General features: G+C 37.9%; 2 protein-coding genes across 2 annotated transcripts; both read left to right on the forward strand.

The window, feature by feature from the left end:
- LOC126791376 (pathogen-associated molecular patterns-induced protein A70) lies at positions 1-1,156 on the forward strand. Its single transcript, XM_050517826.1, has one exon. The coding sequence runs from the start codon at positions 148-150 to the stop codon at positions 1,006-1,008; it is 861 nt and encodes a 286-aa protein (XP_050373783.1). The 5' UTR covers positions 1-147; the 3' UTR covers positions 1,009-1,156.
- Positions 1,157-20,769: 19,613 nt separating this feature from the next.
- LOC126789185 (translation machinery-associated protein 22) lies at positions 20,770-23,232 on the forward strand. The gene is made up of 7 exons (XM_050515279.1): positions 20,770-21,013; positions 21,115-21,207; positions 21,406-21,455; positions 21,585-21,666; positions 21,761-21,828; positions 21,904-21,987; positions 22,884-23,232. The coding sequence occupies exons 1-7, from the start codon at positions 20,866-20,868 to the stop codon at positions 22,938-22,940; spliced, it is 582 nt and encodes a 193-aa protein (XP_050371236.1). The 5' UTR covers positions 20,770-20,865; the 3' UTR covers positions 22,941-23,232.
- Positions 23,233-25,257: the final 2,025 nt, after the last annotated feature.

The raw sequence follows: 25,257 nt of genomic DNA on the forward strand, positions 1-25,257 counted from the left end.
CAGGAGCTCCTTTTCTCCATTTCACAATCACAGAAAGGATCCCATCTTCATCTACCCCTATCTTTTCTCCCTCTCTCTTTTCTCTCTGCTGACTCTGCAACAACAATCCGCAAATCACTCACCTGCGCAAAAGCAGACGTAGCAGACATGTGGGATTACATGCTCAGCTGGCTCACACCCACCTCGCTCTTCATCTTCCTCAACCTCACCATCGGCACCATCGTCATCTCCCACCGCTTCCACAAAACGCCACATCAAGAACAAGAACACAGCCAACTCGTTGGACCGCCGTCGCTTTTGCAACGGGTCCGGTCGCTCGACTTTTCCTACTACAACTTCCAACCCGATCACCCGGAACTCCATCAGGTAACAAACTACCCGGAAAACGCAACCGGATTAGTTCGCACTCCGTCGCTCATGGAAAGGCTCAGGTCCATCAACTTTTCCTACTACAACTTCCAACAACCCTACCTGCAGGAACCCGAACACGTAACACCGGACAACCCGACCGGACTTGTCCGGACTCCCTCGCTCTTGGAGAGGATCAGGTCCTTCAACTATAGCTTCCAACAACCCGACCACGTAACAGAACACCCAACACCGGACCACCAAACCGGAATAGTCAGGACTCCTTCTCTCCTGGCCCGGCTCAAGTCAATGGAGTTTTCCTCACTCTACAGATCCGACCCGGAAACTAAAGATCTTCATCCAGCCGAGGCCTACGACGCGAAACCGAAGCAGGACCATATGGTTCATCGGAGCAAGTCGGACACTGGTCATGAAGCTTCGGAAAGGCAACCTGAGAAAGTGATGAAGAAGTCCACCCGCGAAAGAGTGTCCGAAGAAAACGACACGGATGACGTCCGGCCGCGAAGGGTGGTGGAGAAAACGAGGTCGTTTGGAGATGACAAAGAAGTTGACGCGAAAGCTGACGACTTCATTAACCGGTTCAAGCAGCAGCTCAAATTGCAAAGGCTGCACTCGCTCAAGCAGCAGCTCAAGCGATAATTTTTTTTTTGCTTGAATATGAATTTTATTTCTTTTGCTTTGTGAACCCTTTTTAAGGATTTGAGGAGGTTACTGTGTTAAGTTGGTGGTATTTCTGGTATTGTAAATCTAAATATCTATTGCTATGCATTGCAGGTGATAATGTATACTTCATGCATCATCTATACGCTAGATCAAATTATCCAATAATGTCCTCAGGAAGAGGTTCAGTTTTCATTGTTTTTCTAAGATTGCACGCCTGCATTGGCTGCATACACATATTTAAAGGGATGAAGCAGCACACAGTTTGGTCCTATGATATCATATCTTTTCAGATATTGGCTATTGATGTTGTCCAAAGTGCAACACTGTAGTAAAGAAGACCATAGTTCAGACTTAAGATAAGGTCTGTCAACCTAATTATTATTATTATCAGACTTAAGAACCAAATTGTTTATTAAGTGGCTGTTTGGTCATTTTTAAGGCATAACATTAATTTTGAGACCCTTCATAAGTTTATGTAGTTGTTATTTCATTAAGTATTGTCACCTGTGTCAACTCTCCTGTAATCTATTTTAAGGGCCGGTTATTTGTCGAAGTACTTACATACGTCAATTAATCAAATCCATCAAGTGTGTTTTTGTGTTTTTTTTTTCGGAGTGGTATTGATCACCTTAATTCCGAAACACACCAAAGGTGCTATACTGTATTTTTTATAGTATCCTATACCATATATATATATATATATATATATATATATATATATTGTTGATGTCTTCTAAAGTACGTACTATAGCAAAAGATTGAAGCGATCGACATATCACCAAAATGAAAAGCAAACAAACACGCACACACAAAAGTTACAATAAATCTAGAGACTTTTTAATCTAATGCATTTTATCTAGAGGTGGAATTCGGTACAAACGGTTCAGTTTTAGGCTCAAACCAGAAACCGAACTAAAATTGAACTTTGGTTTAGTTCAGTTCGGTTCGCGGTTCTCCGATAAACTAAATTGAAAATTGAATCGTTCGGTTCGATTTGGTTTTTTTCGGCTTTTTTTTTAAACCGGACTGAATCTAAGGCTCATCAACGGGCCTTACGGGCTTGTAAAAAAAGTCACAAATAAATTCTAGTTTTAAAATATTATCGATCGACACCAATAGATGTAATCGATATATACATTTAGGGACCATGTAAAAATTTCATCCATTTTAAACATGGTTTGACCGTCCGACACCAATAGATGTAATCGATATATATATTTAGGGACCATGTAAAAATTTCATCCATTTTAAACATGGTTTGACCGTCCGTACTAACGGTTAAACAAAAAAGATGTGTTTTCACATAATAAAACTTCATTAACCAGGGTTTTACCAAATGTGCTTCCTTGTTGCGACCACGCACGATCGATAACAAAAATTATGTGATTACAAATATGTAAACAACTTTCATGATTCGCATCTTGGTAATTGGTCCTCCCTTAGGGCATATTAGTGTTGTTTTTGGTTTATCAGAAATTCTGATGGTCAAACGAGGTCCGAATTAGATGAAATTTTAAAATGATCACTAAATATATATACTGATCACATCGGATAGTGTCGATCAATTCCGAGACGTTTCCTTCATATAGTCGATTCATAATGTGATAGTTTTATTATAAACCTAATATAAAGGTTATGATACATTAGTGGATAATTCGGAGATCAACAACTCCAGTTCGACATATGGTCGATAGACACCAGTAGATGTGATCGGTATATATATTTAGGGAACCAGTAAAAATTTTGTCCGTTTTGAACATGGTTTGACCGTTCGTACCAACGGTCAACTAAAAAAGAGACGTTTTCACATAATAAAACCTCATTGACCGGGGCTTTGCCAAATGAGTTTATTCGTTGCGACCACGCACGATAGGTAACAAAAATTAGATGATTTTAGATATGTAAATGGCTTTCGGCGTTCGCATATTTGTAATAGGTCATTCCTTAGGACATATTAGTGGTATTTTTGATTTACCGAAAATTCCGACGGTTAAACGAGATCCGAATTGGATGAAATTTTTATAGGGTCACTAAATATATATACCGATCAGATCGGCTAGTGTCGATCAATCCCGAGAAGTTTCCTTCATATAGCCGCTTCATAATGCGATAGTTTTATTTTAAAACCTAATATAAATGTTATGATACATTAATTGACACTTAGGCAATCTCCAACTCTAGTTCGAAATATGGTCGATCGACACCAGTAGATGTGATCGATATATATATTTAGGGACCCCGTAAAAATTTCGTCCGTTTTGGACATAGTTTGACCATTCGTACCAATGGTCAACTAAAAGAGAGGCGTTTTGACATATTAAAATCCTCATTGACCAGGGCTTTGCCAAATGGATTTCCTTGGTGCGACCGCACACAATTGGTGATAAAAATTAGGTGATTTTCATATATGCAAACGGTTTTTGGTGTTCGTATTTTGGTAATTGGTATTCCCTTATGACATATTAGTATTGTTTTCGGTTTACCAGAAATTCCGACAGTCAAACGAGGTCCGAATTTGATGAAATTTTTACAGGGTCACTATATATATATATCAATCATATCGACTGGTGTCGATCGATCCCAAGAAGTTTCCTTCATATAGTCGCTTCATATTGAGGCGGATTTAGTAATTACACATCCGCTTATATATATATATATATGTGTGTTTGTTTTAGCAAACTTATTTGAAACATACATTTATGGGCATACTGCATACATATATATACAATGATGATTATATATACATATATAACACTACAAAAGATAAACATATAATTATATATGATATATACCTAAAATCACATTAATTAAATCAAATATTCAGTAAGATAAACGTAAAACGACATTATTTTATGAATAGTTCGGTTTTTCGGTTCAGTTCGGTTCGGTTTCTTATGTGCTAAAACCGGAAACCAAACCGATTAATCCGATTTGGTTCGGTTTTTTAAATTTCGGTTCGATTTGTGTTCAGTTCGTTTTTTTTGTTTCGGTTCGGTTTTCGGTTTTTCAGTCTTAAGTGCCACCCCTAATCTTATCTGCATTCACATTTTGAGGCACAAAAGGATGGCATGCTCCAGTTTATACTTCGAACGTTCGATTAAAACTATGAAGCTATGCACACGAGGATCTCACCAAAAACCCCAAAGGCAACATATAACATCCCCAAGAGGGTGGCAAAATATATATGACTTTATTTCCATAATTATTTCTATTTGCTGCAAGAAGAAAACGTACAATAGTCCTCAGTGATTAATCAACATATTAATCTACCATAGGAGGTGGACGGATATGATAATATTGCACTCATAGTGATCAAGTAAACCTTTAAGCAATAACTATGGCTGAAATCAAAGAGAGAAAAGAAAGAGAGAACCTGGAGAAGTTTCTCTGTAATTGATGAAAACAATTCAACGCATTTAATACAAAGCAACAGACCAGTATTTATAGTAGGACAAACCCCTACTGTTTATTACATTACTGAAATAAAGGCAAATGCAACAAATAGAAACTAAGATAATATCCAGCTCAGCAGCAAAGCAACTGTATATATATTGGAATGGTCAACACTCCCCCTCAATCTCAGCATTGGTAACAAGGCTAAGATTGTTGCAATGAGCTATGAAAACTGGACTATGTAAACCCTTGGTTAGCACATCTGCAGTTTGCTTATCTGTATGCACATACTGTAGAAGCAAAGCTTGCTTTTAAACCCTCTCTCTCACAAAGTGGAAATCATTATCAAGGTGTTTAATCCGAGAGTGAAAGACTAGATTAGCACAAAGAGCAAAGGCTGAAAGATTGTCACATTTTAGGAGAGGAGGAGAAGGGACACGAACATGAAGATCACACAAAATATGGCGTATCCAAGAAATCTCAGCAGTTGTATTAGCAAGAGCCCTATACTCAGCTTCTGTTGAGCTTCTAGAAACTGAACCATGCTTTTTAGATTGCCATGAAATTGGACAACTCCCCAAATAAACAATAAAACCCGTAGTAGATCTTCTATGGTTGATTTCTCCAGCCCAGTCAACATCACAAAAATCATTGATATAACAAGCATTATTGCCATACTTATAAAACAAACCAGAAGACAAAGAACCTTGAAGGTACCTGAGAATTCTCTTCACTACAACATAATGTATATCCGTGGGAGATGCCATGAATTGACACACTGTGTTAACTACATAAGCCATGTCAGGTCTTGTAAAAGTCAAATACTGAAATGCACCAACTATGCTTCTATAATGTGCAGGATTAGTAAGAGGAGTACCCTGAGACTTGAGCATTTGAACATGAGGAAGGCATGGAGTTTTACACTCTTTACAACTATCCACACCAGCTCTAGCAATAAGATCTTTGGCATATTTTTCTTGTGACATAAAAATACCGGACTTTTTATATTGAACATTGATTCCAAAAAGTAAGATAAAAGACCTAAATCCTTCATGTCAAACACTGAACTTAGCTCTGCAATGACTTCATTAATTCCACATTGATCTGAACCAGTAACAATTATGTCATCAACATATAAGAGCAACACTACAATTCCTTTGTTTTTTTTTTCTGATGAATAAGCTTGGATTTGAGTGAGAGAAACAAAAACCAAGAGTTGGAAGAAAATAAGTAAATTTTTCATTCCATGCTCTAGGAGCTTGTTTGAGACCATAAAGAGATTTCTTCAAAAGACAAACATGATTAGGATATTTAGGATCAACATACCCTTGAGGATGTTGCATATATACCTCCTCCTTGAGATCATCATGAAGAAAAGCATTCTTCACATCCAGTTGTCTAAGATCTCACTTGTTCATGGCTGCAAGAGCAAGAATGATTCTTACAGTACTATGTCTAACTACAAGACTGAAAGTTTCCTCATAGTCAAGCCCTTTCTCTTGACTGTAGCCTTGAGCAACCAGCTGTGCCTTATATCTAGAAATTGTACCATTTGAGTTCTTCTTTATCTTGTATATCCACTTACTACCTACTATATTCTTGTCTTCAGGGAAGGGAACAAGCTCCCATGTTCCTTGCTTTCTCAAAGCATCAATCTCCGCATCCATAGCTGTATCTCATTCAAGAACACCAACAGCTCTCTTGAAAAACTTTGGTTCAATTGGATCATACACTTCTGTGATAGCAGTAAATCCACTAAAATAAGCTAACTCATCAAGCATATTATTCTGCACAATAGCAGAAAAGACACAATAGTCTATAAAACTTTTCTTCTTCACAATTCCAGTTTTAGCTCGAGTTAGAATAGAGTGGTTGTTATAAGCTTGAACATGATCCTCTACAAACATTAGTTCAAGAGGCAGCCCATTTTCTACATTTTGAACATTCTCATCAGCAACATTGACTGCATCTGCATTTACATCACCATTTTCACCAACTAAATTCACATCAATAGCATCAATAATCATTTCAACATTTTCAACATTACTGCCAATATTATCATTTCATCATTTTCAGTTTCAGCACCGTGTCTACTGACATTACCAACTCTACTATTTTCACCATCATCTGCTCCAGTAACACCATTAATAGTAACACCCCATCCACTAGCACATTTATTTTCTTATTTCCAATATTATCCCTCCCTTCAGCCGTAGTAGTGAAAGAACTAGTAGGCTGACAAAAAGGAGACAAGACTTGCAGCTGTGCATGACTGAGACTAGAAAGCAAATTACTAGTGCAAGAAGCAGATTACGACTGAGAAGTAGAGGGAGGAACAATAGAGGAAATCGAATGATATGGAAACACATACTCATCATGAACAACATGCCTACACATTCTCAATTTATTTTGAACGATGTCATAGTAGAACACACCTTTATAACCAAGAGCATAGCCTAGAAAGACACATTGAGTAGATCTAGGCTCCAATTTATCCTTAGCATAAGGTCTAAGGTAAGGATAGCAAGCTGAACCAAAAATTCTTAAAGAGCTCACATCATGAATCTTCCCAAAGAACTAGAAGAAAGGAGACTGCATATGAAGATTCTTGCATGGCATCCTATTAATCAGAAAAGTAGCATGAGCTATATAGCATGAAACCAAAATGGTTTTGTAATTTTAGCTGCAATCATAAGAGTAATGCAGGTTTCCACAATGTGCCTATTTTTCCTCTCAGTAATGTCATTATGTTGAGGAGTATAAAGGCAAGTAATCAAGTGTAAAATTCCCTTACTATCCAAAAAATTACCAAAAGCCTTGTTGTTGTATTCACCTCCACCATCAATCTGCAAGGACTGAATAGACAAATGAAACTGAGTCTGAACAAAATTGTAGAACTTCACAAATGTAGGAAAGCAATCTGATTTATTAACAAGAGGAAAGATCCATACAAATCTTGAAAAGTCATCTATGAAAGTCACATAGTACTTATAACCTTCAATAGACAAGCATGGAGCAGGACCCCATACATCTGAATGCACTTTCTGGAAAGGAGAAACTGACTTTGATAAAGACTCAGAAAAATGAAAGTTTGTGCATCTTTCCAGACAAACATGAAACACACATGTGCACTGACTCAACACTGGTAGACTTAATATTTGACAAAGATAGCATTCTAGCTACAACCTTTGAAGAAGGATGACCAAGTCTCTGATGCCATAAAGATGACTTGACAGCTGATCCAACAAAAGCTTTAGGATTTGTCTCACCACTTGACTTTATTCTGGAGGACTGGAACAGAAAGAGACCTTTAACATTGCTCTTTCCCTGATAGAGAATTTCCCTTGACTTTTTGTCCTGCACACATATATCAATATCATCCATAACCACAAAACAATGATTATCCTTGCATAACTTGTTAAATGATAGCAAGTTCACAGCTAGGCTAGGAACATGTAGCACATTTTTCAACTAAAAAGTATGGCTAGGAGAGGAAATTTTAGAAGAGCCTATATGCTTTATATAGATAGCCATCACCATTACCAATGGTTATGGAGTTGCTTGACTCATAAGGCTGAGCAATAGCCAAGTTCCTGATGTCAGATGTCATATGATGGGTGGCACCAGTGTCTCCAATCCATATATCATTGCTTAAACCAGATGAAGAAGCACCATTAGAGTGTGCTATCATGGCAGTGAGAGTATCAGGACGAGTACTGCCTTGATAGGCGTAGTTGCTTCTGTTGGAGCAGTCAAGAGCTGCATGGCCTCTCATACCACAAATTTGACATAGTAGCTGAGGAACACCACTACTAGAAGATGCACCATTTCTCATAGAACAATTAACTGCAGTATGGCCCTTTTTGTTGCACAATTGACATTCCGGAGATGCACCCGAGTAGAGTCTATACTTAGATAAAGGCTGCATGTATCTAGGCTAGTCAGGATTGTTATAACACACACTAGCAATGTGACATTTCCTGTTGCAGTAGCTACAAACAAAATATGCATAACAGTCACTTGCTACATGACCTCTTTTGTCATAAATTTGACATTCTCAGCACTTCCTTGGCCTTGGCCTTGTTTCTTGCCATTCCAATTGGCATGTTTATCATTATCATTCCAATTTCCTTTACCCTTCTCTCCAGATGAATAGCCACCTGAGTTACCACCAGAAGTATAGCCACTTGAGTTCCCTCTGTATGAGTTACCTCCCCTTGCTGTCATGGAAGTCATAGCACCTTGAATAGAAAACTGAGTATCAATGTCCCTTTCAGCAGCTAGGAGTTGAGCTCTGAGAACTTTGAGAGAAATAGGAGTATCTCGAGCTCGGATGACAGTTTTAATCATAGAAAATTCTTCTTGAAGGCCATTTAGTATCACAATAACAAGGCCACTCCAACAGAGTTAAGCTGGTCACGAGCATGTTTGATACGCTGCAAGTATTTATCCACAGAGTCAGAACCTTTCTTAATGGTTTGCAAATCTGTCTTGAGCTGCATAATACTAGCTCTGGACACTTAAGTAAATCTCTCCTGCAGATTAAGCCAAGCTTCTCTAGTAGATTTGCAGCCAACACTAATATCCATTGTATCATCAGTAAGAGTTGCCATTAACAAACTCAACAAGGCTTTGTCAAGTATCTTCCAATGCTTATAAGCCTGAGAAATTTCATTTGTAACACTTCCTTCATCAGACAACACAAACTTAGGAGGACATACATCAGTTCCATCAAAGAATTCAAACAAGTCATTTCCTTCAAGTACAGACTGAAAACTGAAAACTCCATTTGATGAAATTCGACTAAGTCGGCCTCACTGTGATCCAGCTCAATAATGAGGTGATATCGGACTGAGTAGAGAACTTGGAGGAGCTAGCATAACCATTTTGAGACACATTTTGTTGAACATGAGTCATGATTGCACTAAAAATCTAATAGCAACAAGAAAAATTCACTGCACAATTAAGCACTGAACACTGCACAATAACACAACAAGCACTGAACATTGCACTTCTTATATAACACTGGTCACTGCACTATTAAACACTGCAATTCTACTGTTATAACACTGAACACTGCAATTCTACTATCACTGAGGAAACTCACTGAAGATAACACCCTGACTTCTACGACACCTTTGATTCTTCACTAAAACCTTAGTAAATATTCAATTCTCACTACCGATCATATTAAGAAAAAGATACTGACTTCATAATCTTTGCCAAAGTCAACATACGGTCAACAAAATCACAAATCACGAGGCTAAATCCACATAACAACAAATTAACAAAAGAATAGGCAAGCTAAAGCCATCCTTCACTTCAATACTGCAAGGACTTGGTCACAGATAATCAATTTGCTTCACAAAGCTAGATCAAGGCACGAAACTACTCAAAGTTCAGATCTAGCATGATTCTTTCAGAATCTGAAGAATCTAACCACACCGCACAACCTAACACATGAATCCAAAGCTTCGATAGTGGAAACAACTCAAGAATTGAACAACTTAGGGTTTGCTAAATCAATAAAATCAACTACATAATCAAGATAATGGAAGAAAACTATTCATAGATTCAATACAGAACACCAGAATCAAGATTCATGGCTCTGGTACCATGATAACATTGCACTCATAGTGATCAAGTAAAGCTTTAAGCAATAAATATGGCTGAAATCAAAGAGAGAAAAGAAAGAGAGAACCTGGAGAAGTTTCTTTGTAATTGATGAAAAGAATTCAACGTATTTAATACAAGCAGCATACCAGTATTTATAGTAGGACAAACCCCTACTGTTTTTTACACTACTGAAATAAAGACAAATGCAACAAATAGAAACTAAGATAATATCCAGCTCAGCAGCATAACAACAACTGCATATATATTTGACTGGTCAACAGGATATGTGCATTCTCGCAGTCCGCAGTACATTTGTTAAAACACCTCTTGTACTCGAAGATATGAGGTATATAGAAGAACGTACACTTGGCCAAACATTCTGGTGTAGGATCTGATACATCGCTTGGAAGAACCACATCCTTCTTTTAATTTGTATAAGAATTAACCAGTGATGATGACGAAAGTTCACCATTGTTGGTAAAGACATGCACCATCAAATGATTCATCTCCTGGATTAGTTTCGGACTTGGCAAGTAGTGATGATGAAGCATCATCATCGTTAGGCAAAAGACGATTGAACGCTTTATCTCTTAGAAAAGTATTGGAATTAACCCAGTAATGATGATGAAGCCTCGCCATTGTTGGAGAAAACATGATTATATGCCTCATATGCCTCATTCCATGGAAAAACAGCATTGTCATCGACTTGATATCGAGCAATAACAAGCATAAGCATGCTCAGCAATATCAGCATCCTCCAAATCATTCTCGCATCCATAACTGCATGTACAACCTTACTTTCTTGCTTACATATCGACTTGTTATTTTGTATTTGTACTTTGGGTAATCGATCTTAAACTGGCCCTACAATTTATATTATGGTTCGTCAACCATTTTAACAAAAATAATTCATCATTTAAATTATATTATATCTTAGAAGATACACTTTAGTTTATGTCTATCTTAAACTTATATGATGCTATAAACGTTGATTGCTCACGATGTTCCCACATCTCATGATTATTCTTTGATTCGTATCCAAAAATAATTCATAACGTACAATTTAATTTTTTTTCTTTGATCTTCTTCAACCATGAAGTTTATGTTCGTCTCATTATGGAAAATCTTTAACTTGGTTCTTTCTAATAGATATTTTCTACCTTACTTGTTGATTGCTGATGACTCGTTACACACCCTAGTTTGCCACACATGCACGACTTACTTTCTGATATTGAGCCGCGAGGAGAGTGCGTATTGCACCCCACAGGATGACATGAATGGTGTTTGACGACAATCACATCTTATGAATGTTGATAACTTGATATGTATTGGACATGCATTCTTAAATTTGGAATAAGTGTCAGTCACATATGGAAATCTACATATATAATAATCTGTTGTAGTCGAGTTCCAAACATTTAGAGTCTTGCTGGATTACAAAATTCCATGTGAATTAGGAAGTCTCAAAATGGTGTGTACAATATACAATTTGTTGTTTAATGACTAATGAGCAATCAACAGCAATATTGTAAAACACCTAGCTAGTTTCAGGATTCCAAGTTTCATGGGGCGGACATGTTCTAAGCTTGGCAATTGGTGACTTCTTCTCTTTAAGAAGAATACAACAATTGTGCAAACTTGTTGTACATATGCAATGGAATGAACACAATTGGATGTACATGACACACCCAACTGTTTGGAAGAACCATCTCCTCCTTGTAATTTGTTGGAAATAGATTAGCTTAGATTTAAGCCATTTGGAATCCCACATTGGAAAATGTAAAGTCATCCTTGGGTTATAAGAATTGCTACCATACACACTAATACCGAGACCTTTTGTGAAAAACTTCATACCCGAATTCCACCGGGTGGCTAAAGTGGGGGGAGTATTGGCATTATTTGACCCGTGTGTGTGAGATTGTTGACCGCTTCCGCACAACAATTTGTATTAGAGCTCAACTTACGCTTGGGACTTGGTGTCTCGTACGATCGAAGTTGGTGGAGCTTCTAATTGGATTGGGGTCATAAGATTTGGACTTGGATTGATGCTTGTAGTCGAGGTGGAGTTATTCAGATCATGAGACAATTGGTAATGACTCGAATCGCGCCAAGGTGGAGATTGTTGGAAATAAATTGACTTAGATTTGAGATATTTGGAATCTCACATTGAAAAAGGTGAAGAGCCATCCTTGAGTTATAAGAATTGCTACCACACACACTAATGTTGAGGCCTTTTGTGGACAATAATAAGTTCATTAACCAGTGATGATGATGATGAAAGTTCACCAATGTTGGATCAAAAGCCAGTCGTGGCATGCCAAACCCCAAACTCATTGTAGAGTCATGTCGCCGCTCCAACCTGACCACTTACAAACACCAGCCGAACATCTCCTCTACCGCACCGAGATAAGGCTCCCATAGAACATCAGTCCTCGACCCATCAGCCATCATCAGAAACCAACAAAGAGGAGGGAAAAAAGTAGGGTGATCGCATCCACCCAAATGCTGGAAACCAGCAAAATCCATCATCACATAACTCAATCCCACCTCCACCACCCACAAAAGGAAGAGCTAGGGCGAAAGCATGGATGAGAAAATCAGGGTCGGTATGTCATATTTGGAGGCCTTGTGCGAAATATCAAATGTGGCCCCTTATGTGTTCTTGAAAAAAGAGAAACAATACACCAAAACTAGAAGTATTGTATCACAAATATACATCTATATAAGCAAACTAACAATTAAGATCACAACAACAAAAAGATAGAAGACCGAAAACAAATAGTTGGATAACAATTAGCCTTTTTCAAGAAAGTTGGTATTGCACTAGCTGAATCATGCACATTTGGTAAATTTTTCTGCAATAATTCTAATTTATTAAATAAATCCTCACCATCAATGTTAGAGGTGTGGCCATCCTCCAACTTCTTTTCAAGGTTGTTGCAGCTTCTTTTCAGTTCATCAACATCTAAGGACTTTAGTTTCTATGTTATGAATAAGAACCTAAATATCTCTTCATATTGCTCAGATAGAGCCATTCTAACATTTTCAAAAATTATCACATTAAACAAAATATATTCAAAACAAAGTTTAATTAGCAATTCAATATAATACAAATTTAACAGTAATTTCCCCTATCACATGAAATTCAACTCCCCTATCATACATTTTCCTTTTTCAAGACCAACATCAACATCAAAATTCAATCTAATACAATTGGTGGTTCAATCAATTTACTCTGAAAAAAGTTCAAGAAACAAGCACTCAATTCGAACTAACTAAGTAACTAACATACCTTAGAGAGTTGGAGAGTGGAGACTTGAAACCTTGCCGACTTGGACCCAGATTTCCAGAAGTCCATAAATCAACAGATCTCGTCGTCCCGATGATGCTTGATTGCTCGTCAAGGTCGACGTCTCAGATAGGCAGGAGAGTAGGAGAGGAGAGGAGAAGAAATGCCAAAGAAAAGGAGAGAACGACTGGTCTCACTGTCTCAGTGGTCTAGACGAGCTACTGAGCTAGATGACTTAGATGAGGGATGTCACTGAGTCAAGGGACTGGCCGACTCTGTGTCTGTAAAGGAAGTGAGAAAGTCATTGACTTGAATGAGGGTAATCGGGTAGATTATGCGGTTATGACTTATGAAGGTTTAGGAAAAAAAAATAGGGGTAAGAGGTTTCGAACCGGAGATAAAAGGATTCCACACACACATCAAAGACTCAAACCAAGCTGGATTGTTACAAAACCAATGCAACCGGGAACAGAAAGTAAAAATACGTAGAAGATTATACTTAATTATTGGGGCAACAATTATCCAGTACTCGCCAATACATTAATCTAGCAGAGGAGCTTTGGGAGGAGCAGGGGGAGGCAGTGGCATCATCTTGCACTTAAGAACGCATGTTGGATAACAATCCAGCTCCCATAAAACTACCATGCATTCGAAAACACACTTGGTGAGACAACATTTTGTATCTCTGAAGCCCCAGTTTGGAACCACCCTATTATCATTGGTGCTAGAACGAACCAGTGACGATGATGAGGCCTCATTATTACTGTTGGAGACTACATGATAAGCGCCATCATCATCGTCAACAAGTTGATATCGAGCTAGAACAAGCACAAGCCTGCTCACTAAGATTACCATCCTCAAAACACCTGATCCCATAGCTGCTTTTCGCACCCTTGACTTATCTCTTATATAGTACTCTCTGAATATCTCTTGGTTTGTTGGTGAAGAAGTAGAAGATAATGGATCAGCATCAATTTATACGATGACCACCTGAACTAATTATTTATCTTATTATGGAATGGACTACTAATTTTATTCTACCTTATCCTGCATTGAACTGTTTTCTATTTAATTTCTCCGAAATTATTCTCCCTCAGCTTCTTCACATCAAGGAAACAATTAACTTGATTGATATTTACTATATTGCATTTGTTGATCCACGACGTGATAACGTAACGTTTGAAAATACATAACGTTTTTCTTTTAAGAGCGTAAGTGAGGTTTTCCTTGAGTGACGTTAATTTCTCAATTAATTAATTTCATGCTCTTCCTTAATCAGTTCGATCGATTCTGATGGATCATGGATGATGCGTTTTAAGCGCGCGCGTGTGATACTTAAGAGACTGGGTGTAGCGAGGGTTCAAGTTTCTTATCTCTGTCACTCTGCAATATTTGGACAAATTAAGTATTACACACATTAAAAATTGGATCCCTGTATCAACGTACGATAATTATGTCCATTTCTCATGCAGTTTTAATATGATAATATAAATTCTGAAACTCAGCTTCAAAGCAAGCATTTTGTTTCTCAATTATAGGGCTCCCTATAGTCCTATAGACGTACGTACTATAGCGGACTTCGATTCGGGAGTTGGGGATATAGATCGATTAAAGTCTCAACTGAGCAGTAGATGTGCACTTGTTCAATTCCCGCAAAACAGAATGAAAGATAGTAAAAAAATGTAAATCATTATCGTAAATTAACGTAGCTAATTCAACTAGTATGAGCTTTTTGGGCAATAATTTGTACGTACTATAATTTGCATGTGTTTTGAACTTTTGATATCGCCAAACATTCACGAAATAATCTGTTTAGCTAGATAGCTCTTACTTGCAAACCCAAATGTTCATAGTTACTGAAAAACAAGGTAAGAATATCGAATTCCAAATATTATGGAAGATGCATACGCTTTATAATGAGATTCATAGGCAATTCCAAATTAATGGTTACTATACATATGCTTCCATCATTTAGTGTTGATAATTATTTCGCGCGTCTCTGATATATACTGAGTTCTTTGTTTTGTGAATTAGTTGCACGCATGGTTATACATGAACTCAATCATGTGTACGTTAAAGCTACTGTACTCATACATTGGAATAGGTTTGTTCTTAGTTTCACACCACAAAACTTTTTATTGGAATTATTACATTGGTAGGAAATAATTTTCTTCCGAACGCAACACTTTTTATCTAGATATAAAAAGGAGACATATATCCTCCCCTAAGGTGGCATATATACACCAACCCGAAACAGAATGCAATATATGAATTTTATTTCCTTCCTCAATGGCAGAAATATATCCATTTATGCCTGCAAGTTAACTGAAATGTTAATCTAGCACAGCAGCTCGAGGAGTGTCTTTCTGGCATTTCACAACGCAGGGATCATAACAGTCTTTGAACATCATCAAATGAGGTACGCAGTCAAAAAAACACCTGACTGAACAATATGACGCTGCGCCCATGTTTACGTTTGGAACCACCTGATAGTTATCATTCGTATTGATATTATCCGATGACGACGACAAGGCCTCATCATTTTTGGAGAGGAGACGATCCAATGCATCATTGTTGGGATAAACTGTGTCGTCAGCAAGTTCATATCGAGCTAGCACAAGCACAAGCATGCTCACCAAACTTACCATCCTCGTAACTCCTCTGGCCATAGCTACTTAGCTAAACACCCTAAACTTCTGTTGTATCTGACTCCTTACTCTAGGTAATCCGATGATTTCTTGGTTTGCTCAGGAATGAAGTGAAAGCCAAACCCACAACATCATATATATATGGTGAACCTCTGCCATATATATAAAAGAACTTGTTGCAGTATAAAGTTTTTTCTATCTTAACCTACAATTTAAATTTTTTCCTCGTCCCCTATATATATATATATTCTTATAATGTAACCTTTGCTTGTCACATTAAGAAAGTCATGAATTTCGTATATCACGTTGCCTTTCTTGATCAGTTGTTGAAATCAGCAAACTTGATTTTCTCAATTTATTGCAGGTTTTACCGATCGCATATGGCTGATGAATCTTACTATCGTAGACGTAGATTCAAGTATACTCGGCCTCTCTTAGGCAGTAGGCTTAAGCCTTATGGTGACGGTGTCACACCCCGCTCAAATTGATATATCATATAAAGCCATACAGGGTGTGTGTTTTTTCAATCCTTGCCCTTTGATTATGGTTTTTGGCATTTCAATTTTTTTCGAGTTTGATTTAGGTGTTACTCAAAATCCGAAAGTATCACATTGCCTAGACCAGCCTAGATCAACCCAGCCGTTGGTTGCCGCAAATTGACTCCGGATTGTATTTTCTGAAACTTTTTGTGCTTGTTATAATAGAATTGATTGTAGATATATAGGCAAGACCACTTTCTCATTTGTTGGATACGTGCATAGATCAAAATCTATTAGCTAGAAGTGGATCGAGTCAAGTCTTATAAGAACATCATGTCTGAGTAAGCTAGGCAGTGACTAGCTAGCAACATTCGTAAGAACAAATTAAACATTATTATTTTCAAGTAACTCAATTAGCCGAATATGTTACAGTTAAGTGAGTTAACTCAATATAAAAACTGAAATTCATTCTTGATGTGCGTCTCTCTTGTTAATTTGTTGCGGATGACTGTAACGACCCCGAAATTTCGAGCTTAAAAACTCAAAGTTTCTAAAGTCGTTAACCACAAAATAATCTCAAATAAATCGAAATCATTTAAGTGTAACAGCGGATCAATTCTGAGTTCTCAATACAACTCAGACAACCAATTATTACAACCCAATTTATAATCCATACATAAAATGGAGATGTAATAATCCTCACAAATCACTCACAAATCTCGAAAATGAAATTACACAAATCCTCACACACAAATCCATGCTAAAATCTCACCACAAGTAGGATCCGAACGACTTCGAGCCTCTGTAGTCGACACTCAACCTCCACTAAACAGCACCTGCGGAATTATCCCCTACACCATCGAATTGGTGCACCGGGATTGTAAACACAAACCCGGTAAGCTTATAGCTCGTATGAGTAAAATCACAATACAATTCGCATATCAATATATACGAAAGATCACAAAACAACAAATATAAATGCCCTCATGAGTCAGTAGTCAGCCCATCTGGTTGACCCAAAGAAATATGAAATAAAACGCTCATGAGGAAATTAAGTAACCCTTCTGGTTACCCAATGCATTTATAATACGGGTACCAAGAACGCTGGTACACATCCGTTACCCCTCTCGTAATACACCGTTGATATTGGATAGCCACCCGCTACCCAACATCCAAAATAACTGAGTACCCATGAGCAGATAACCACCCGTTACCTCACATGCAGTACTAAGGCAGACAGACTAGAGCTCTAACTGTATCGTAACTTTCGCCCGGCCAAAGGCTAGGTTCCGACTTGCCGAACATGTACAATAATCTCACATCATATTGTACCACACATCACGTCCGAAGACAAATCACAATATTTCACATTCTTCGTGATAAAATCATGTACAATAATCACACATCATATTGTACGTTTTAAAACTTTCACGATATATCCACAATAAAAATCATAACAGTATATTATATAGCAAACTATATATATTCGTATTTATTTACCATTTATACAATATATACATAGTCCACTATATCCTATACATGTCATATTTCATAAACACCTGAAAAATTACGTACGATAATCTCACATCATATCGTACCATTAAAATCACACATGCACAATTTTTCTGTCACCGAAATGACTATTTTTAATGAATTAATAACAGTATGTAATTTAATGAACTATATATATATATATGTATTTATTACCATTATACTGTATATACGTAGTCCACTAAGTTATATACATGTTGTAATTCATTAAATAAACACACTTGCAAAAATGTTGAATCACTACGAGGGTAGATTCGTAATTCAGTGAGATTTTACTCACCTTAATGACTCGAGCGTAATTCCACAATTCCCGATGATAATTCCTTTCCTCGATTTAACGGTCACCTTGAAAAGATAAGAAAAGAATTTAGAATCGTTTCGTAAACCTTTAAATGCCGAAACAGTAATAATCGGTTACTGTTCAGCAATATTCGGTTTTACGAAATTACTGTTCAGTGTTACTGTTCACTGGTACTATTCACGGTTACTGTGCAAATATACGATTAATACGTATTTTTGTACGTATAAATATTATATACGTATTTCTGTACGTATAAATATTATATACGTATTTCTGTACGTATAAATACTATGTACGTATTTCTGTACGTATAAATATTAATATGTATTTCTGTACGTATAAATATTAATACGTATTTTTGTACGTATAAATATTAATACGTATTTCTGTACGTATAAATATTAATGCGTATTTCTGTACGTATAAATATTAATACGTATTTCTGTACGTATAAATATTAATACGTATTTTTGTACATATACGTACTATTTAAATGTAAATACAAATTCAGTAAATAAAATTTACTAAATTACCCTTTTACAAAATTACTTTTTTACATTTACTGAAAGTAAAATTTAATTACATTTACCGTGGTAAAATTTAATTACATTTACCGTAGTAAATAAAATTTACATTTACATTTAAGTAAATTACCAAAATACCCCTATCGGAAAACATTTTCACACCGTCGCACGTGGCGGCGCGTGGGGTACACGCGCCACCTCCGGCCGGCAGCGCGTGGGGCCCACGCGCCGAGCCCAAAACCGGCGCGTGTGATGTCACCACCGTGCCCAAACTCTCCTCCTTTCTCCCCTCTTCCTCCCTCCGATCCTAGGCAGCCCCTACGCCACCCTACACCTCCACACGCGCCGCTTAATGCGGCGGTGGTCCACCCTCACCTCCCACCCCCGATTCATCCCCACAATTCATCAAATCGATCCCCAAATTACAACAATCAATTATCACAACCAATTAAACGTAAATCCTCACCTAATCAATCTCTCGGAAGCATCGAAGCTAGTCGGATCGATCGTGCTCGGCTCGGGGTGAGGGGCGGTGTGGCGAGTTTGGGGTGTTGGTGAGATGGACCTCGCGATGTCGTAGGGAGGAGCGGTGTAGCGTACGACTGTCGGGGTAAGGCGATCGTCGGCGATGGAGTTTTCGAAGGGGGAGGCTCGGTGCGGCGAACGGCGTCGAGAGAGAGGACGCGATCTTCTCGGGGTCTGGCAAGGAGGACCGTGCGAAGCTTTCCCTAGGGGCGGTGAGTGACACGGCCACGGATTCGGCGAGATCGCCGGCGTGGAAGGGAGATCGGGAAGAGAGCGAGAGAGAGAAGAGAGAGAGAGAGAGAGATGGAGGCGCGGGATAAGAGAGAGAAGAGGGTTTCCGAAAATGGAAACCCTACTTCTGTTCAGTTTCCTTATATACCCCTTTTTAAATCGGACACTAACTTGTATCGTTAATAACTTTCATATACATCGTCCGATTAGAACGCGTTACATGCTCACGAACTCGTATCGACGAGCTCTACAACTTTCGTGAAGAAAGTTTCCGCAACCGAACGACGAAATAAAAGTCGATAAATTCGTTCGGAAACGTAACGTTTTCTTATTAAACGTTCTCGGAACGTTTCCGTTTCCGTTTCGTAACGTTTGCAAACAAATCGAATTCAATTTAAATGAATTTCAAAACTTTATAGAATTTATTTCAAATCAAATATTGTTTGAAAAATTGGGGTTATTACAATGACTGGATGATATTCCAGCCTCATCTTCTGTTTTTTCCTTCTCCACAAGCATGATTTACAACTGACGGTGAAATATCCCTGTCCAATATTAGCAGATACAGAGAACACTGAAATCTGCAATACTAGGGATTATATAGTGCTTGATATGGAGGTAATTTAATGCCTTTCAACGTACACAATCAGATTTTGTTGGACATTTTCTGGCATATTCAAATGGATTTGCATGATGCGTATTTGTTGCCTTTCAAATCCCAAATTTCTGTGGTTCGAATATGCTTCGATACTGATGAAGCAAAACGGGAGACTTAATAATTTGATAATATAATGTCTAAGACTTGTGTGTTATCAACAAAACAAAAAAACTTGCCAAGATCTGAAATATTTTTGTCCTAAACTGAGCTTCTACTATTATCTCACAGTTCGTATACAACGATTTCTAAGACATGTTCCAACTTACTTTCGATTGAGGAAACACCGGAAGACCAAAGCCTCAAACATACATCACTTAATTATAACAAGTCTCAGGATAAATTCTCCTACAAAAGCAATAATAATTGCCCGATTATTCAATCAGGAAATAAAAAAAGAAATTTTTAAACGGGCTCCATCCGGGCCGGACCCTGCATTATTTGGGCCTGTACCAGTAACACATATAACCCATCGCCATCGACAACTTTCAACTCCCCATCTTCAATCCAACGATTGCGACTCAAAACGCAGCGTTTCAACTTTCCCAAACACACAGGCACAGGCTCTCCGAGAACGAGAGCGATACAGAAGAAAGGAGAGGGGCTTGAGGTCTAGCTCTAATGGCGGGAAAACCCCAACCGGTTCGCGTTCTGTACTGCGCCGTCTGCAGTTTACCGGCCGAGTACTGTGAATTCGGACCCGATTTCGAGAAATGCAAGCCCTGGTTGATCCAAAACGCCCCGGAGCTTTACCCCGATCTCGTCAAAGGTTCATTCTCCATCTCCCAAACCCTAATCTCACTAATTTCGATTTTAACCGCTGTTAATTTTCGATGTTTAATTGAAGTTATTGCTTTGTTAATTGTGAAGATGCTACTGCCAAAGAAGCTGATAGAGTAGCCGATCAGTTGAACGCCACCGGTATCTCCTTCGGGACCGGCGACGGCGCTACTGCTTCTTCAGGTATAATTATACTAATCTGTAGATGTATTTATGTATTTCTATACTCTATTGGTAGTAAATAAGCATATATGATTATTTTGTGTCATTAGAGTTTCTGTATTTGTACATATGTGAATTTAATTCGTAAGCTTTTTGATTGCGGTTTGGGGATTGTAATAACATATATATTGTTTTCGATTGCTGGTGGTGGAACTTCAGCACCTAAAGAAGAGGTAAAGCGTCTGCCGGGTGGGAAGGTTAAGAAAAAGGTGAGAGTTGTGAGGATCTTTAATTTGACGCCCGTAGGTGAAAAGAGCTGCGCCGCTGGGTGAACTACTCATGATTGGGAGACTTTAGATTGCGGTGATTAACTTTGTTATTGATGTTCTTTTCTGTAGGAGAAGCTGGAAGTTATTGTTGAGAAGGTTACACGAAATAAGAGAAAATGTATCACAACTGTCAAAGGGCTGGAGCTTTTTGGTGCGCTAATTTTCAGTTTTGCATCCTTTGTTTTATTATTGTCAGATTCTTACTTTTCTGGAGCATTCGTTAACTGCTATTGATTACAATTCAGGAGTCAAACTGAGTGATGCTTCGAAGAAGTTAGGGAAGAAATTTGCCACTGGAGCTTCTGTTGTTAAGGTGATTATAGTTCAGCAACTGATGTTGAAATATGTTAAGCTACATTTCCTAAATTTTTGTTATGATTTTCCTTAGGGGCCAACCGAGAAAGACCAAATTGATGTTCAAGGGGATATATTTTACGACATTGTGGACTTCATTACCGCGACCTGGCCTGATGTAAGCTGCTACATTTACTGTCCTTTTATTTGAATAGCATAAGCTCTTTAGTTTCCACCAAAAAGTTATTCTGTCTGGCTGTACAAAGTAGCATTGTGTAGTCCAAGTGAGTGAATGAGGATTAAGTTCTAGGATTCCAATAGAATCTGAAAAACCTTAAATGTGGCTCATTAACTATACAAACTTATTAACATGTCAAGAAACTACATATGACAATATAAGCAGTGGCCAAGTTAGCTTTCAACATATCGAACAATTCCTATTTTCTGTTCATGGTTCCATGAGGACATGAGGTAGCCCCCAAACTAGGACCTTTTGTTAACTATTTTCTGTTGCATGGTTGTTCATGGTTCCACGAGGTAGCCCCCAAACTAGGAGTGTGAAATATGTCATATGGTCTAGAAGGCTAAAACTATGTTTTCAATTATCATGCTCTGCGTTCGACCTGATTCTCTGAAATCCGTGTCTATTTTTCTCCGTACCTATTTTTCTTACACATTTTCATTCTGTCCAACTTGATAGAATAACAAAAGAACAAGGCTGGTTGTATCGGGAATCCTTTTACATTTGCATTCTGTCTTACTTGAAAGAAAAACAAAAGAACAATGGCAGTTGTGTCGAGTAATAGTAATGCTTAAGGTATCATTGCGATTAAACTCTACAACCCTTTGCTGTAGAGATGTATTCTTGATTGTTGTCATGAATTGAAAATGGATTACCATCGGATGAAGAGAAAAGGACGTCAGCTAAGACGAGATGTTTTTCTATCTGATTGTTCCTCCCTCTCGCTATTTTTTTTCTAGCTATGTTTGTGTTTATGTTATCTTGTGTAGATGTGCTTAATTTGTTTGGCTAAAATTAAATTAAGGTTTTTTTTTTCCTTCTCCTTTCAATAGGTCCCAGTATCTGCAATTTTCTTTATTGAAGATGGCAGAAAGGTCCCAGCTGTTTAAATGATATCATGGCACACAAATAAGTTGGAGCATGGTATCTTCTTCCTGTTGGCGAGTTTTAACCAGACAGTGTTGTCTCAAAGCAAAGAGCAGCCTGACACTCTTAGACTCCTAGCCGGTGGAGTTTTGCCCCTCGCGAGTGTTGTATCTTGGTTGAAAGGACAGTTTCTTTTTGAGGTTTTCAGGATCTATAATTTGTGTTGTAGACTTGTAGTGGGGCAATTTTGTGTGCCAGTTACTCAATTTGTGGGTCACTTTACCTAGCAATGAATTAAAACACATAGTTTATCTTTGTGTCGCAGTATTGGATGCGGCTGCTTGTAATATTTTACGTACAATTTAGCAAATGGAGAAGCAGAAGCATATGCAATTTTTTGGGTTACAAAATGTTTTCATTTCATTGGTCAATCTTACAGCTATTCCAGTGATGGTTATGCATTTCCGCTGCAGCTTTGGTCCTATGCTTAAGTAGCAAAATTTCTAAAACTTTTGCGATTAACCTGTAGTAATTGAAGGCGGTAAAGGTATCTCATCGTAAGGTTTGATTCTATCCCAAAAGTAGACAATCGATCTTAAGAGTATTCTCACTTTTGTATACACCTTATGAGCGACGCAACACCTTATGAAGCTTGTGAGTGACCAAGAGGATCCAGCTCAATCATATTTTGACTTGTTCTTACACCCGAATTATATATGTTCAATATTAAACTTGTTGTCAAACCCGAAATCAAACCGACCAAATCTAACCAAATCTGTAATAACCCCATTATTTTATCCCCCTCTCTCCGCACCCGCCCCTTTAAAAGCGAAAATTTCCGGCCGACACGACCCGATTTTTCCGGCTGACTCCGGCGGTTTCAGGCGACCGGGCCAACCCATATAGCTTCGTCTCCTCCTTGCGCGCCTCCCTGTGGTGGTGGATCGTGGAGTAGCAACCGGTTTCCACGCATCGAAGCCCGGAAGTCGATCCGGAAACCCGTCGGTGACACGGTTGTGTTCTTCAATTTTCCGGCGAGTTTAGGCTTCACCACCAGTCTCAAACTCGCATCAACGTCATCAACAACCCCTGCAAAGGTTTGAGCTAAATCGAAAGGTAAGAACTCGAACCAAGAAATTTCAATTATAGAGTTCTTGAATTGGGATTTTTCGGAAATTTCGAAATTGGAGTGTTTTAAGCTTTGAATTAGACTTTGTGGTGAACTAAGAAGTTGTTAGATTGTGGTGGTGAAATTTGGTGGGCATTGGTAGCGGTCGGTGAACAGTGGCACCGCATAAATAGTAATGTGAACCGTGTTCATGAACAGTAAATATGAACAATGTTCTGTAAACAATAAATGTGAACAGTTTATAGTAAAACAGTAAATCTAAACAGTGTTTAGTAAAACAATAAAACAGTAAAATATTTAGTTGTACTGAAATCGTCACCTGATATTTTACGTATCATTTTCTAAGCATTTTACATTGCTATTAGGTGACCGACGAAACGAGTGAGGAAATTACTTTCAGTGTCGTGGAAGTTGCACGCAAGAAATAAGGTGAGTAAACCTCACAATAATCATCACGATTGAAGTAGTATTATAATTATTGAATTTAGTTCGAGTGTCACCATTGTCGTTGCATCACTAGTTTATAAAAATTATTTTAAAAATATGTTTTGGTTTAAATTACATGAACTTGATCGTCTACGATTCATGGGTAAGTGAAACACTATTTTAATAAATGATTTTGAAAATGTTTTTGTGATTATGGACTATGGTGAATGTGAGTAAATCTCACTATGACGAGCCTACCCTTGGTGGTGACTCATATTTACGTTTTCTTAAAAAGATCGAACTATGACATGTATATAATATAGTGGGTTGTGTATGTGTATAAAATGGTAAATACGATACATATATATGGGTTGCTATATTATACATTGTTACGTTCTTATTTCCAAATGAATTATATTGTGGCAACTATATTTATTTTATTTGAGCAAGAGTCGCTTGTTGCAGTACAATAACATGGGTGGATTGTTATTGTACGTGGTTTTAACATTGAGTTTTGTTAAAACGTTTTCTGTCTTCAGACGTGTTTTCTGTCTTCGGACCAGTCTTCGGACGTGTTGGCATGTCGGAACCTAGCCTTGGCCGGGCGAAAGTTACGATGCAGTTAGAGCTCTAGTCTGTCTGTCTGTGTACTGCATGAGGGGTAACAGATGGGTTACCGGCTTATGAGTACTCATATTTTTGGATATTGGGTAACAGATGGGTTGCCCAATGTCTGGCAGCGTATTGCATGAGGGGTAACAGATGAGTACCTGGGTCTCATGAGG

This window comes from Argentina anserina, chromosome 1 (assembly GCF_933775445.1).
Source record: "Argentina anserina chromosome 1, drPotAnse1.1, whole genome shotgun sequence".
NCBI classification, from domain to species: domain Eukaryota; kingdom Viridiplantae; phylum Streptophyta; class Magnoliopsida; order Rosales; family Rosaceae; genus Argentina; species Argentina anserina.

Excerpts from the sequence above, each read along its gene's own strand:
- LOC126789185 (XM_050515279.1), top strand. The coding sequence starts at position 20,866 with ATGGCGGGAAAACCCCAACCGGTTCGCGTTCTGTACTGCGCCGTCTGC. Across the intron at positions 21,208-21,405 it reads CGGCGCTACTGCTTCTTCAG|CACCTAAAGAAGAGGTAAAG; the intron begins GTATAATTATAC and ends GTGGAACTTCAG. Across the intron at positions 21,829-21,903 it reads CTGGAGCTTCTGTTGTTAAG|GGGCCAACCGAGAAAGACCA; the intron begins GTGATTATAGTT and ends GATTTTCCTTAG.
- LOC126791376 (XM_050517826.1), top strand. The coding sequence starts at position 148 with ATGTGGGATTACATGCTCAGCTGGCTCACACCCACCTCGCTCTTCATC.